Genomic DNA, 13,029 nt, shown 5'->3' with positions numbered 1-13,029 from the left:
ACTAGAACTTCAGGATAGCTGCCTTGTTCCTCACTTCCCATCAATTGTTCAGAAAGTTGTGCCTTTAATATATCCATTTCCACTTTTGTGGCTGAGAATGGCAATTTTAGATTATTATCCTTATCACTTAGCAAGGCTGAAGAGGTTGAGGTTGGGTATACTAATGGCATTGGAATGGATGCGACTAGAATTCTTCAAGGCTTAGCATACCTATTTTATTTTATTTCCTACCAAATTATCGACTACGATTCCTCAATATGCCATATTTCAGTGATGTAAAGTCAGGGAGCTCTGGGAAACCATTCAAGAGAGAAATCAAGGGGTGTATAAGCCATTTGTTCACTCTTCATTTAGGCCCAAATAGTTCCTCTCCCCTCAGTAATTCAGCTCTTGAAAGACTTTGACAACAGGTGCTTATCAGGGACCATTATCCCCGAGATGAAATCTCAGAGATAATGAGTAATTGACGCGTCTGAAAGACATGTGCAATTGGTGGCACCCACACAAATCAAATGCTCCATGCTACCTCAAGTCCCCTTCTCTTGCTCTTTCCCAGAATAAGAATACATTAGACATATTTCAAATTACCGCCTTGTGTTCCACCTAAGGCACACTACTAAAAAGGATAATATGTTGAGTAACATACAAAGACGGGAGCAGCGTCACATGCGTGCAGACATCATAGCTGAGATTTACAGAATCAGAACATTTTGATATAAAATGATATTAATGGGGAGGGACAAGTTTTATTCTTAAGTACACAAACAGTAGGATCTATTTGAAAATCCTTCACAGATATTGTACAATTATTTTGAGAGCCAAATCCACACAAATGTGGTTTTTTGTCCATCTAAGAGGCCCACATGACTCTCATCAGCACAATGCAAATTCGCATTAGAACTATACATAGGACCTCCCTAATCAAAATTATTTGGGATTTATTTCCTCTGAAAACTTTGAAAGCTTACCAGTGGTAGTGGGTGTAGCTCGAAACGTACCAGACACCATTTCTCCGAGGCTTGAAGATGAATTCCCACTTGACTTCCTATATTATAAAGAACCCCATTAAATATTTGGATCACTGCGAGAATGTTGCACAACAGGATTTTGGTATTATTTTACATGTGCCTGAAGGGTACAGAGGCCAACAGTGTTTCCTTCCATTCTTAATTTCAGGTAGAGCTGGGTAAAAATCAGTATGGGCAATTACTTGGAACTGACTAAGTGAAAGGTTGTGAGATTTGAGATTATGCACTAAGACAACTGCCCTTATGGTTCAAAGAGGCCTCTGAGGGTTACACTTAGAAGAGCTACCGTATTTTTCGGATTATAAAACGAACCAGAATATAAAGCGCACCAAGATTTTGAAGAGGTAAATTTTTTAAAAAAATTTTTGCACTTTGCATACCTCCCAAACCCTCTGCATGCCCCATTTTTTTGAAAACAGGGCATGCAGAGATTTGGAGAGACCTGGAAAGTGCTCCTGGGGGCTGGGAGGCAAAAACAGGCAAAAATGGTCCATTTTTTGCAAAAACGGGCCTGTCTTTTTGCAAAAACAGGGCATGAATAGGCTTTGGGAGGCTTGTAAGAGTGCTCCGGGGCTGGGTGAGAGGGGTTAATGTGCAAAAAAGGACCCCAGGAGCACTCTACAAGCCTCCCAAAACCTCTGCCCATCCATTTTTGCAAAAGGGAGTGAGATTTCAGGAGGTCAAAAATGCTGTATTCAGTGTATAAGACACACCCAGATTTTCACCCTCTTTTGGAGGGGGGAAAGATGCATCTTATACACCAAAAATACAGTATTTATTTTTTTTAAAACCCTTGATTTTGTTGGCGGAAGTACTTCGTTTCATTTGCTCTGATGACTCAGATTCAGATGCCTTTGCAAGTAGTGGGAATTATGGTCATTGCAGTGTCCCATGGTCACCATGATCGTATTTGCATGCTTCACAACCAGCTTCTGACAATCAAGAGTCCCAAAGAATCTGGGAAGGAGAGCTGACATCGCGCGTGCAATCTTGATGTTCCAAGATCACAGTTGAATTTCTGCTGCTGGACGGTCCATTTGGACCCTCAAAAGGAGCCCTTTTTTCCGCAGCAACATAAACGCAGCTAATGAAAGCTGCTGAAGTTGGGACAGCTCCGGAATGGAAGAAAGTGGGAAAGAGAAAGTGCGCCGAATTGGTTTTGAAGAGGCAATTTTTTAAAAAAAATAGGTAGGTAGATAGAGGGATAGAGAGAGAGGGAAATACAGTAGGTAGGTATTGAGAGAGAGAGGACAGAGTAGGTAGGTAGGTAGATAGATAGAGGGAGAGAGAGAGAGAGAGAGAGAGAGAAATACAGTAGGTAGATAGGGAGAGAGAGAGTAGGTAGGTAGGTAGGTAGGTAGGTAGGTAGGTAGATAGAGGGATAGATAGATAGATAGATAGATAGATAGATAGATAGAGGGAGAGAGGAAGAAAGAAAGAAAGAAAGAAGAAAAGAAAGAAGAAGAAAGAAAGAAAGAAGAAAGAAGAAATACAGTAGGTAGGTAGGGAGAGAGAGAGTAGATAGGTACGTAGATTAGAGGGATAGAGAGAGAGATAAATACAGTAGGTAGAAAGAGAGAGAGAGTAGGTAGGTAGGTAGGTAGGTAGGTAGTTAGAGGGATAGATAGAGAGAGAAATACAGTAGGTAAGTAGGGAGAGAGTAGGTAGGTAGGTAGAGGGAGAGAGAGAGAGTAGGTAGGTAGATAGGGAGAGAGAGAGAGTAGGTAGAAAGAGAGAGAGAGAGAGAGAGAGAGAAATACAGTAGGTAGGTAGGGAGAGAGAGAATAGGTAGTTAGGTAGGTAGGGAGATGTTTCCATGTATTTATCCATGTGCTGGAGAAGGAAATCAACCTGCAGCACATAAGTCTTATTTCTGGTGGTAAAGCACTTGATCAATGTAATTCTCATCAATCACTCTAACTAAAGAGCTTTCTGAAAGGGGGGAAAAAAACTTTTTGCACTCTGCAACCTCCCAAAACCAGCCCGTTTTTCGCAAAAACGGTGCAGGTTTTTTTCAAATAAAAGGCATGAATAGCCTGGGGAGGGGGTTTGCAGAGTGCTCGGGGGTGGGGGCAAAAATGAGCAAAAACAGTCCATTTTTCACAAAAAATTTTGTGTCAAAAAAATTGCAGCATAGCCTTATGGAGGGTTATAGAGTGCTGCTGGAGGCTGGGGGGGGGGGATGGCCCATTTTTTGCTCATTTCTGCCCTCTCCAGCCCCCAGGAGCTCTCTGAAAGCCTCTGTAAGGGTATATACAGCCATTTTTGTGAAGGGGAGGGGCTTCAGGAGGCAAAAAAAATGCTGTATTTGATGTATACAGACACACCCAGATTTTTCAGCCTCTTTTTTTGAGGAAAAAAAGGTGCATTTTATACTCCAAAAATATGTTATACTTAAACAAATGAATGCAACTAAGGATTTTCTGTAAATTTCTGATTTGGATTTAAATTTGTAACTTTATTTTAAACCAATAGCATGAATAAAAATATTAGAAGAGTAGTTACATCCCCATTCACTCAGAATAACTATTTTCAAAATTAGGATGATATATACTCTAGCGCCATAATTTATTTATTTTTAAAGGATAGAGTCTGGAAGCAAAACTATTGGTTGTAACAAATCTAAAAGCATCTACTACCAGTGGTAGGGGAGTAGGTGTTATGAACTGCCAAATAGAAAACGTAGAGGCTGATAAAACAAATACACATTTCAAGTGCAGATTAAACAGAATTGAAGTCAACCTTTTGGCTCATTGCCAATTACTCTTCTGATGATTACTACTGATGCCCCAATTTCAAAGCACTTGTGCTCTTAAGGTTTTTCTTCTTTTTTAAAAAAAATCTTTAAGCTAGTTTGGTCTGGCAGCACATCAAATTCAGGATGCTTTGAAATAAGCATGATTCTTCTGGCAATGCTTCAATAGATGATAGCTCTCCATAATCTAGGCATATGGCTACTGAAATCTTTTATCAATCATGGACTGATGACAATACCTGAACTTTATTCATTTCTAGGATGTTTCTAAGCTTTAATCTTAATGAAAGAATTAGAAACATGAATCTAAGGATGAATAAGTAGGCATGTAAATAGAATACCAAAAAGGCCAGAGCGATTGCATGCACAATCAAAACTATCAAAACTAGACTACTAAAGCTGGTGTGTTCCAGATGTCACTGAATTCCCATCTAAGACATTATTCACCATATTGGCCAGAAATTTTGAGATCAGTCAAGTCCATTCTGGTGGCACAAATTCAGGAACAGTGATCTAATCCTTTACAAAATCCCAATTTTGTAGTCCCAATGTTGAATAGTTTCTCATCTGTCAGAAAACAAATGTCACATTTTGAGAGATTACAAGTATTGGGCAAATCACTGAAAAGCTGGATTCAGTTAATATTAAAAAAGACAGTTTTGATGAAGCCAGTATATTCTCTTACCCTCCGTGAAAACGTCCTCTCTTCTGTTCTTGCTGGATCCGAATATTCTCCAACCTTAAAGGGCTTGGGATGAAGCCAATCTCACAGCCTTCTTTAACCAATCTTCCTATCCACCAGTCATTGTTATATTTCTGTAACAAAGGAAATATTTGTCTCTGTCTTTCCTTTGCCCTTCTTTCCACCTAACTTAGCATGCCTTGTCCTGTTCTCTCTTCACATTATTACATCCCTTCGCACCATAATTGATTCCTGTATAACCTCTACAATATTTTAAATCAAAGCTGTAGCTTTGTTACTGAACTGTAACCTTTAATTTGAAGATGTGAGAAATGATTAAATAATATAGGGAGTAATAAATTAACTATGTTAATAGGCATTTAAGTTTATATAATTATGTTACCGTGGACTTTCCAAATATAATTTAAAATATCTCAGATTTATTTTGGTTCTAGCCCCATCACTTTAAAGAAAGAATCTCCTCTTGGTTCAATTCAAAGCTCAGGTGAGTCTCCTTAACTAACATACTTTCACACTGGTGCTCTCCATAGAATGTCTCCTGAGAAGTGGACAGCGTTGCCTTGGATATCTCAAATGAAGTTAGCCAAATTCCCCTGCTCCAATGACTTTTTAAAAACACTCTTTTATTTAGAAAAAATAACTAAATGGGAAGACGGCGTTCTGGAAAATGGAAGCGCCAACTTCAAATCTTTATTTACAAGAATGTATATGGCTCCCACGTAAAACCTTGCAAGCTTTCCTAGAAAACAAAAGCTTTGGATAGTTATAGCCATCTGATGGGGGGAAATATATGGGTGGTTTTATGACTGGTCATACTCACCATGGGATTTCATGAATAGGGAGGTAGTCCTAGGGGCAGGCATTTGGTGAAAGTGGCAGAGCACCCTCAAAAATGACACATTCACCTCAAGGCTGCCAATCTCTGAGCTGTATTTACGTTGATGTTATGCTACGGACAACAGAATTTTTCTACAAATCTTTACTTGATCAAAATATGCAAGCATGCATTTATGGCAGAACCAAATTATGACCCTACTTTAGTGGTTTTCCTCTAGAGTTCTTTTCTCTCCATTTGCCAATATCTCAGTGCTACATTTTGTATCCTCCTTTCCCATTTCTCCCACTGGTAGTAAGTGAATTCATACTGAAGAATGTGTATCCCAATGAATATATAAAGCACAGGCTTTTGTGCCTCTATTGAGCAGCTCAAGACAATGATGAGGTAGCTAAGAAGGAGAAAAGCAAAAGGCAAAGCGAGACCTGTGAGGTTCACCACAGACGCAAGTTCAAGAGCTGTTATATTAGAACACTTCATACATTTATTAATTGTGAGAGTTTAGGAGGATGTATCAGGGGAACTACCAGATTTCTATTGACTGTTTTGTTAAAAAGTCTGCTCTATTTACAAAGTTGATTTAATGGATGTTAATGAATACCAATGTTTATTTCATTAAAAGCACTTTCCTTTATGTTTTTCAAAGCATGTATTCATTCCGTCATTTCTTCAAGTATATCAGCCACCCAACTCCAATGATCTCTGGCCAGTATACATAACCAAAAAAAACCCATAAAAATAAATATAGAGGCACATGGCAGTATACAAAGAAGAGATCTATCTTCTTTCTATTGGTAACTGAGCATGAGAGGTTTATGCATTGCAATAAATGTTGCCACATAGTCTGTTTAAAAGTACATAATATATTATCTAATGGATGATGAATGAGACATCTTAAATATGCAGTTATCCATTCTTGCTGACATTTAGCTTGCTACAAAGTGACTTTGCTTGATGTCTGAACTATCACAATTAAGGGTGTCTGATTTCTAAGGACTTATGATCCAAAATACACACATGCATACAGCCTCCAGTAACTGCTAATTGACAGAGCAGAAACTTATCAAATTGTTTTTCCATCATCTTGTTCAGGGGACGGGAGGGGGTTCTGAGTGTGTGATATAGTTGCACATTGTTCTAATACATAATTTCCAAGCTCAGTGTCAAACACCAAGGTGAGTATAATTTATGTCTTATTAAAAAAACAATTATATGTACCATAAGGCACTGTGTTTCCGCTATAAGAGCCCAGTTAAATACTGCCAAGAACCAGCATGGAGGATGGGGGGAGATAAAAGGGTAGAGGCTCTCTTAAGTGTGTACCTTATTTACCTCTCATCCCAATTGCAGGATTCCTCTGGTTATTTGCAATAAATGCTCTTTGTCCATAACAATTAGAAATTATCATAAAGTTGTAATCATAACCTAATCCTCTTGATCCTCATTTAAAAGTTAGTTCAATAAAAAAATTATTGAAAATATATTTTTATTTCAGAAAACTAATTTGCATAGCTCCACTTTGGAAATAGATTTTGCCCTGAGAGTTTTTTCATTCAGATTTCTCACTGAACAAAATAAAACATACCCAGATTTCATTTTGGATTGGACCTGAACATTGGCATCTAAGGCAAAGACTCTGTACATTCTGTTTACCATAACTACCATTTCAACTTAATGGTACTCCCAATAATAATTAATTTTGTAATGTTGCAGTTTGTAATTATTAAAATTAGTCTCGCATGAAATAATGAGGAAAAGCTTGGCATGAGATGGAATCATTTCTACCTAGTAAGGAATGGAAGATATATAACTAAAATAACCAAACCACTTACAAAATATATGTTCTGGTATTAGTTGACTATTAAAAGAGAGATGGGGTTGAAGCCTTATTTATACACTACCTTTATGTCTTCTACAAATATGAAATGCAAAGGTAGGATTTTTATAAGCAAGGCACAAATAAAACCATTTAGGAGCCCTAAGGACTCCTAAATATTCACTAAGGAAATCCAGTAGTGCAAGAGCCTATGTTTTGTTGTTGTTGTTGTTTGTTGTTCAAGGAATAATGGATGAGGTCAAACCCCAATTGGCCTCACTGAGGCTTCTCTGGCTTCAAACGTCATGTTCTGAAATATACAACCTCTAAGCAGGGGTCTCCCACCTTGGCAACTTTAAGACTTATGGACTTCAACTCCCAGAATTCCTTAGCCAGCATGCGCTAGCACAAGTCCTAAAGTTGCCAAGGTGGGAGACCCCTGCTTTAAGCTGTTTGAAATGTCACTCAAGATCAGCGGCTCCTAATAAAGCAGTCTTTCATCCAGCCTTTTCCAAGCAAAGCTACTGAGATAGATTGGTTTCAACTCCCATAATTTCAGGCATGCATGTCTAAAAAGGCCATGGGACTGAAAAATTAGGAAAGTTGGAAAGTGGACACTCCTGGAGAACAACAAGATTGGGCTAGTCTTTTCTAAACGAGTGCCATGCTGTGTAAAAACTGGCTGTTTTTCCACTTCGTTTTCTACCCTGCAGAGCCAAACCTTGTTCCAGGGGGACGGGGGGGGAGGGGGTAGGGGGAAGAGAGAAGAGTATTTGTTTAAATGATTTACCTCTTTAATGTGTAGGAAATCCTTGGCATCAAAAGAAATGGCAGTGCTTGGTACTGGGACATCCTCGTCTAGCGCTCCGCAGTAGCTGACATTAGTCTTTACAGCAAATGCTACAGGCTTGGACTAGGAAAGAAATACAGTTTCTAATTATAAAAAATAAGGGAACGGGGAGGGGCAGGGAGATAGGAATTGGTTAAAATAAAATGAATACTAAAATGACCTTAATACTGAATAAAAGAACTGAACAAATAAAAAAAATCAACAGCTCATTATCACCGTCTCACGAAACATACTGCATAGGAGCCGGAAAGAGAAATGGCCAGTCAACCTTTGTTCATGCCTTAAAATTCAGCCCGAGAATGGCAGTAGGACATGACCATTTTTATAACTACAGAACAGTTCTCTGAAGGTTTGGTTTCTTCAGTATTATATTCTTTTCTTAGGACAAATGTGTATTATTATGCACAACGATCATTCAGATGATCATTAAACACTACGTGACAATTAGATAGGTCTCAAATACACGTTTACATTCATTATTTTCTCATTTCTAAAACCCTACCTGGCTGAATTCCACAAAATAAGCTGGGATTTTTTTTTAAAAAAAAAACTGATGCTCAAGCTAGAACGACACACTTCACATATCACATTAGCTAAAAGCAAACACTGCATTCTAGATAACACGACATGTGAAACCAGACATACTTTCAGAGTTATGTTGTTTATTTGCAATCAAGGTGTCTGATTTAGGGCAGGGGTGGGTTTCAGCCGGTTCGTTCATGCATGCTGGATGCCCGCGCTGGATGTGTGCTGAATGCACAAGCGCAATTCAATGGAGATTGTTCTACGCATGTGCAGAACTAAAAAAAAATGGCGGCAGCAGTGGCAGCGACCAGGGAACAGGTTCAGGGGCATGGCCAGCCTGGGTCACTGTTGGTTCTACGACCGAAGCTGTCATACCACTACTGGTTCGGCCAAACCAGTAGGAATCCACCTCTGGTTTAGGGAATTTATGCAGGGTCCAAATAACAAAGTATTTTATTTACAATCAGTCCATTTCGCCTGCTGCTTCTTTTTTTTCTGCCTGAAATTAGGTGTGTTGGAAAGTGCCCTATTTAAGCAGTCAGCAGGAGGAAATTGGGGAACTGAACCATGGAAAAAGATCGTGGAGAATCACTAATTGTAGCAGCAGAATTAGTTACATTTCATCATCATCTTAAACTACAATAATTTCTGAATCCAGCAAATCTTCAGTGATTGCTAAACTCGTTACATTTCATCACCATATAAACTATTAAATCACTCAAAAAAAAACCAGTTTCTTTTTCTATTGTTACTAAGATAGTTCTAGTTGATGCTATCTTTTGAAAGTGTGTTTAAAAATAACAAAAATATATAGATGAAGCAAAAGCAGTTCCTATAGATGCCAGGTATGAAATTTCTTGGCAAAACATACCTGATATCTGTGATCCTCCTCAGGGAAAAAACACAGATATTAAACATCTGAATTGGGGAGGGGGGGGATGATGACTTTGCAACTTTGTTTTTTCCCTTGCACAATGTGTAAAGACCTCTACCTTGAATTAATTTAATGGGATCCTATTACAGGAAAAATGATATGCAAATTGCAAAATTACAGTTAGGTAACTTTTCATTTGCTTATTAGTAACAATAGCAGTAGTACTTAGATTTACATACCGCTTCACAGTGCTTTTACAGCCCTCTCTAAGCGTTTTACAGAGTCAGCATATTGCCCCCAACAATCTGGGTCCTCATTTTACCCACTTCAGAAGGAAAGAAGGCTGAATTAACCAGGCTGAGCCTGGTGAGATTCAAACTGCCAAACTGCTGGCAGCCAGTGATCAGCAGAAGTAGCTGCAATACTGCACTCTAATCACTGTCATACCACAGCTCTTAGTGACTTGGTTTCCCTTACATATCTCAGTAATTCTGGGTCTCTGATGACATGCCTTTTGATACCTTCTCTGCTTTCTTTAATTACTCTTCAACAGTTTAGTTCCAAATTCGCATTTTTTTTCCTGAAAAATGCTATCCAATCAGAATTACTAGTAATTGCTAGGAATAAAAGCTTATGCCTGTTCTGGTTCATTTAATTCATCTGCTGTTTAAATTAAAGAGAGTCATCTGCATTTCTCTGTTAATTAGTCTGGGGAAAAAACCCTCTATAGGTGGATTTTAATATCTGACAAATGCCAATCTATTACAGCATCTGTCCATCTGAAGAGATGCTGTGTTATAGAATCCAGTGTGGAAAATGTGCCCAATGGGGAAACATGAATATCCTCCTTACCAGTCAAGAAGTTCACTGCAGCTCCAAATTCAGCAAATTACCCTCCTTACTCTATAACAGCTTGTCTTTTATGAGATCCATCAAGAGCTGCTATGCAAGATGAGCAGCCATATAAATAGATTAAAACAAATGAATAAATAGTTCCACATTGCCATAAAATTTCACAGCTCAGGATAAACACTGTCATCTTTGTCTGGAGGGCTCCAACTATCTTTCAGCTGAGACACGTGTTTTTCTTTTCATGCCTTCCTTGCTGCCTGCCTCTGGCTGTACTTTTCAAAACGGAGTTCCCCGAACGCAATGACAAGATGTGTTAGCAATATATCCACAGACATTTTGGAGAGCTGATTAGATTTGAAAATTGAAAATTGGCTTGAACCTGGCTGAAAAGGGCTTTTTTGAAACTGGTTTTTCAATCTAGTTCAAGCCAGTTTCCAATTTTCAAAGCTAATCAGCCCTCCAAAATGTCTGTGGATATATTGGTCAGCATTATCTTTATTTCCAAATTCACGCTATAATGTTCCTTCAGACTGATAGACAGCTGCTAATCCAGTATTTTATTTGCAAGTATGTCTGCTTGCTGAAGATGACACACCGTACCGTTCCAGTACGGTACTCCGGAGGGCCCACCCGCCAGCCCGCCAACCCGCCCGCCCGGGTATTTGAGCCGATTGGGGCTTCCGCGCATGCACATGGAGCGTACAGTGCCTGTGTGACGCTCCACTGAGCAGTTGGAGTGTTGTGGAGCGCTGCACGCATGCATGTGGCGGCTGCCCGGCCCCGTTGCACCGTACCGGTTGCACCAGGATCCAGAACCCTCCACTGATACACATACACACACACACACACACACACATACACACATTCTGGAAGAAGACTGTGGTAATCTTTAATTATACCTTTGCCCAGAATGTGTCTTTATAAGGCATCAGGAATTGAACTTGACTCAAAGGAGATAATCTGCTTTTAATGTCCTCCTTCCCATCAGTTTATAGATTAGCAACGCTTTCCCGTCAGTAGTCACTTACAGGAACTCACTCACAATATCTAATTCTATCCAATTCCCTAAACATTTCCACTTTCCACTGAAAATAGTCCTTTTTTTTCTTAGCAGCCCAACTCCAATGCTTTCCTATGCTCTTGTGTGTGCCTACATACTTTTAAACATTTTCCAGCTTAATACTGTTTTTAGCTTTCTCAATTCTTGCAAACATATATATAAACATTCAAGCTTAATAATAATGCCCATCCTCTGAGCTGAACTAATGAAAGTGCCTTTGTGAGTTATATATAGCTATTTCCCAGATTAGTGAAGCATCATTGCATCAATCTGCTCTCCGCTTACCTCATGTCAGTAAAAAAATATATATCTTGGCTCGTAAATGTAACCACCTACACATGAGAGTCTGTATATATGTATGAACAGAGAACATCTAACAACAATACCAAGAACATTCTGTAAAGAGGGCAACGAGTGCTGCAGAAATGTTAGAGAGCTCGGGCAAGAAGTCTTCTGGTGACTAAATTAATCTTTAGAGAGATCTTTAGATAGGCTGGGCAATTCTTAAGAATTTTCATGGGGAACATGAAAATTCTTACTTTTAAATATGAAATATCTGAGGAATGCTTGTTTTAATAAACAAAACACCTCTCCACTCAACTTCAGCAGCTAGATTAAGTTAGATGACTTTAGGGTAAGGTGTGATGTAACAGAAGATCTGAGGCGGAGGGAATGGCTTGAAGAATAGGAGGAACAGCCCTACCAAGGCAATAGTCAGAGGAGCCTGTCTTGAGTCTATTCCAAGAAACTAATTTGAGAAAGCACTTCAGACAAGCCCTCTCTACTTGACATGAAGATAAAGGGAGAGAGGAAGAAGCACATTCAGATTTGCAAGACTGTTACTATAACTGTTCCAAAACCAGTAGTTTTAGACATACGTAAATGTCATCGATTTCTTGGCCTGATCTATCTTACAGGGCAGATAGAAGATAGTGTGAGTTCCAGGGGGCCTTTTAATTATAATGCCTGTTCACAAATATGAACAGATGAAGGAGAGATAGACAGCATCACAAAAATCACTCATTTAAAAGGTAATTATGCTGAAAAATAACCCACCCACCCATTCCAGAAAATTACTGAAGCTGTGGCTGGATTTCCCCATGGCATAATTTTTCTCTCTCTTTTGAAATCTAAAAATGGGATGGGGGAGTAAATAAATAAAAGGAAGGAGAGAAGAGGAACAAACGAGAGGGAGGGGATACCTTTGCTCTTTCAAGCTGAATAGCTGCTTGCTGTTCTCTCTCTTGGCGGATGGCTTCCCTGTCCTCTTCCAGAGATACATCAGAATCTGATGGTCTGCTTGTGTATGAATCTGCTGATCCCTGAAAAGAGAGGAAGATTATTAACAAAATGATGGATAGAATGCATAAAGAAGCCAAAAATGGAGGAAAAATTATCCAAGGTCAGGCATTTATTTTAACTGCCTTTCAAAGTTATATTTTATTTATGAAGTTGGCCTTTTTCTTCTTTCTGACCGAATAGCACATTAACAGTCATTTCCTTCTCTCTCTTTTTTTTCTTCTGAGATAAGCTCAAGCACAGAAAATACTTTTTTAAAAAAACAGGGGCTATTTTTGTTCAAATGTCATTCTAAATGTATTCTAAAAACTTTCAATGTATTCTATAAAGTAATGGACACGGCGCGGCAACTTATCGCAGGCAGAGCTCAGATACTGTAAGTCATGATTTATGCTCTTCCAACTTTATGCAAAGAGACACAAAAATAGCAGC

At 38.9% G+C, this 13,029-nt stretch overlaps 1 protein-coding gene across 1 annotated transcript in view; it reads right to left on the bottom strand.

The window, feature by feature from the left end:
• The window catches only part of CACNB4 (calcium voltage-gated channel auxiliary subunit beta 4), a 72,087-nt gene that overhangs the window by 26,002 nt on the left and 33,056 nt on the right, over positions 1-13,029 (bottom strand). The window contains 4 exon segments of the mRNA XM_032235397.1: positions 956-1,045; positions 4,469-4,599; positions 7,928-8,050; positions 12,501-12,620. Of these exon segments, the coding sequence (XP_032091288.1) occupies positions 956-1,045; positions 4,469-4,599; positions 7,928-8,050; positions 12,501-12,620 (464 nt within the window).

This window comes from Thamnophis elegans, chromosome 1, assembly GCF_009769535.1.
Source record: "Thamnophis elegans isolate rThaEle1 chromosome 1, rThaEle1.pri, whole genome shotgun sequence".
In the NCBI taxonomy this organism is placed as follows: domain Eukaryota; kingdom Metazoa; phylum Chordata; class Lepidosauria; order Squamata; family Colubridae; genus Thamnophis; species Thamnophis elegans.
The sequence above is the reverse complement of the archived record's forward strand: the minus strand, read 5'-3'. Positions and strand labels throughout refer to the sequence as shown.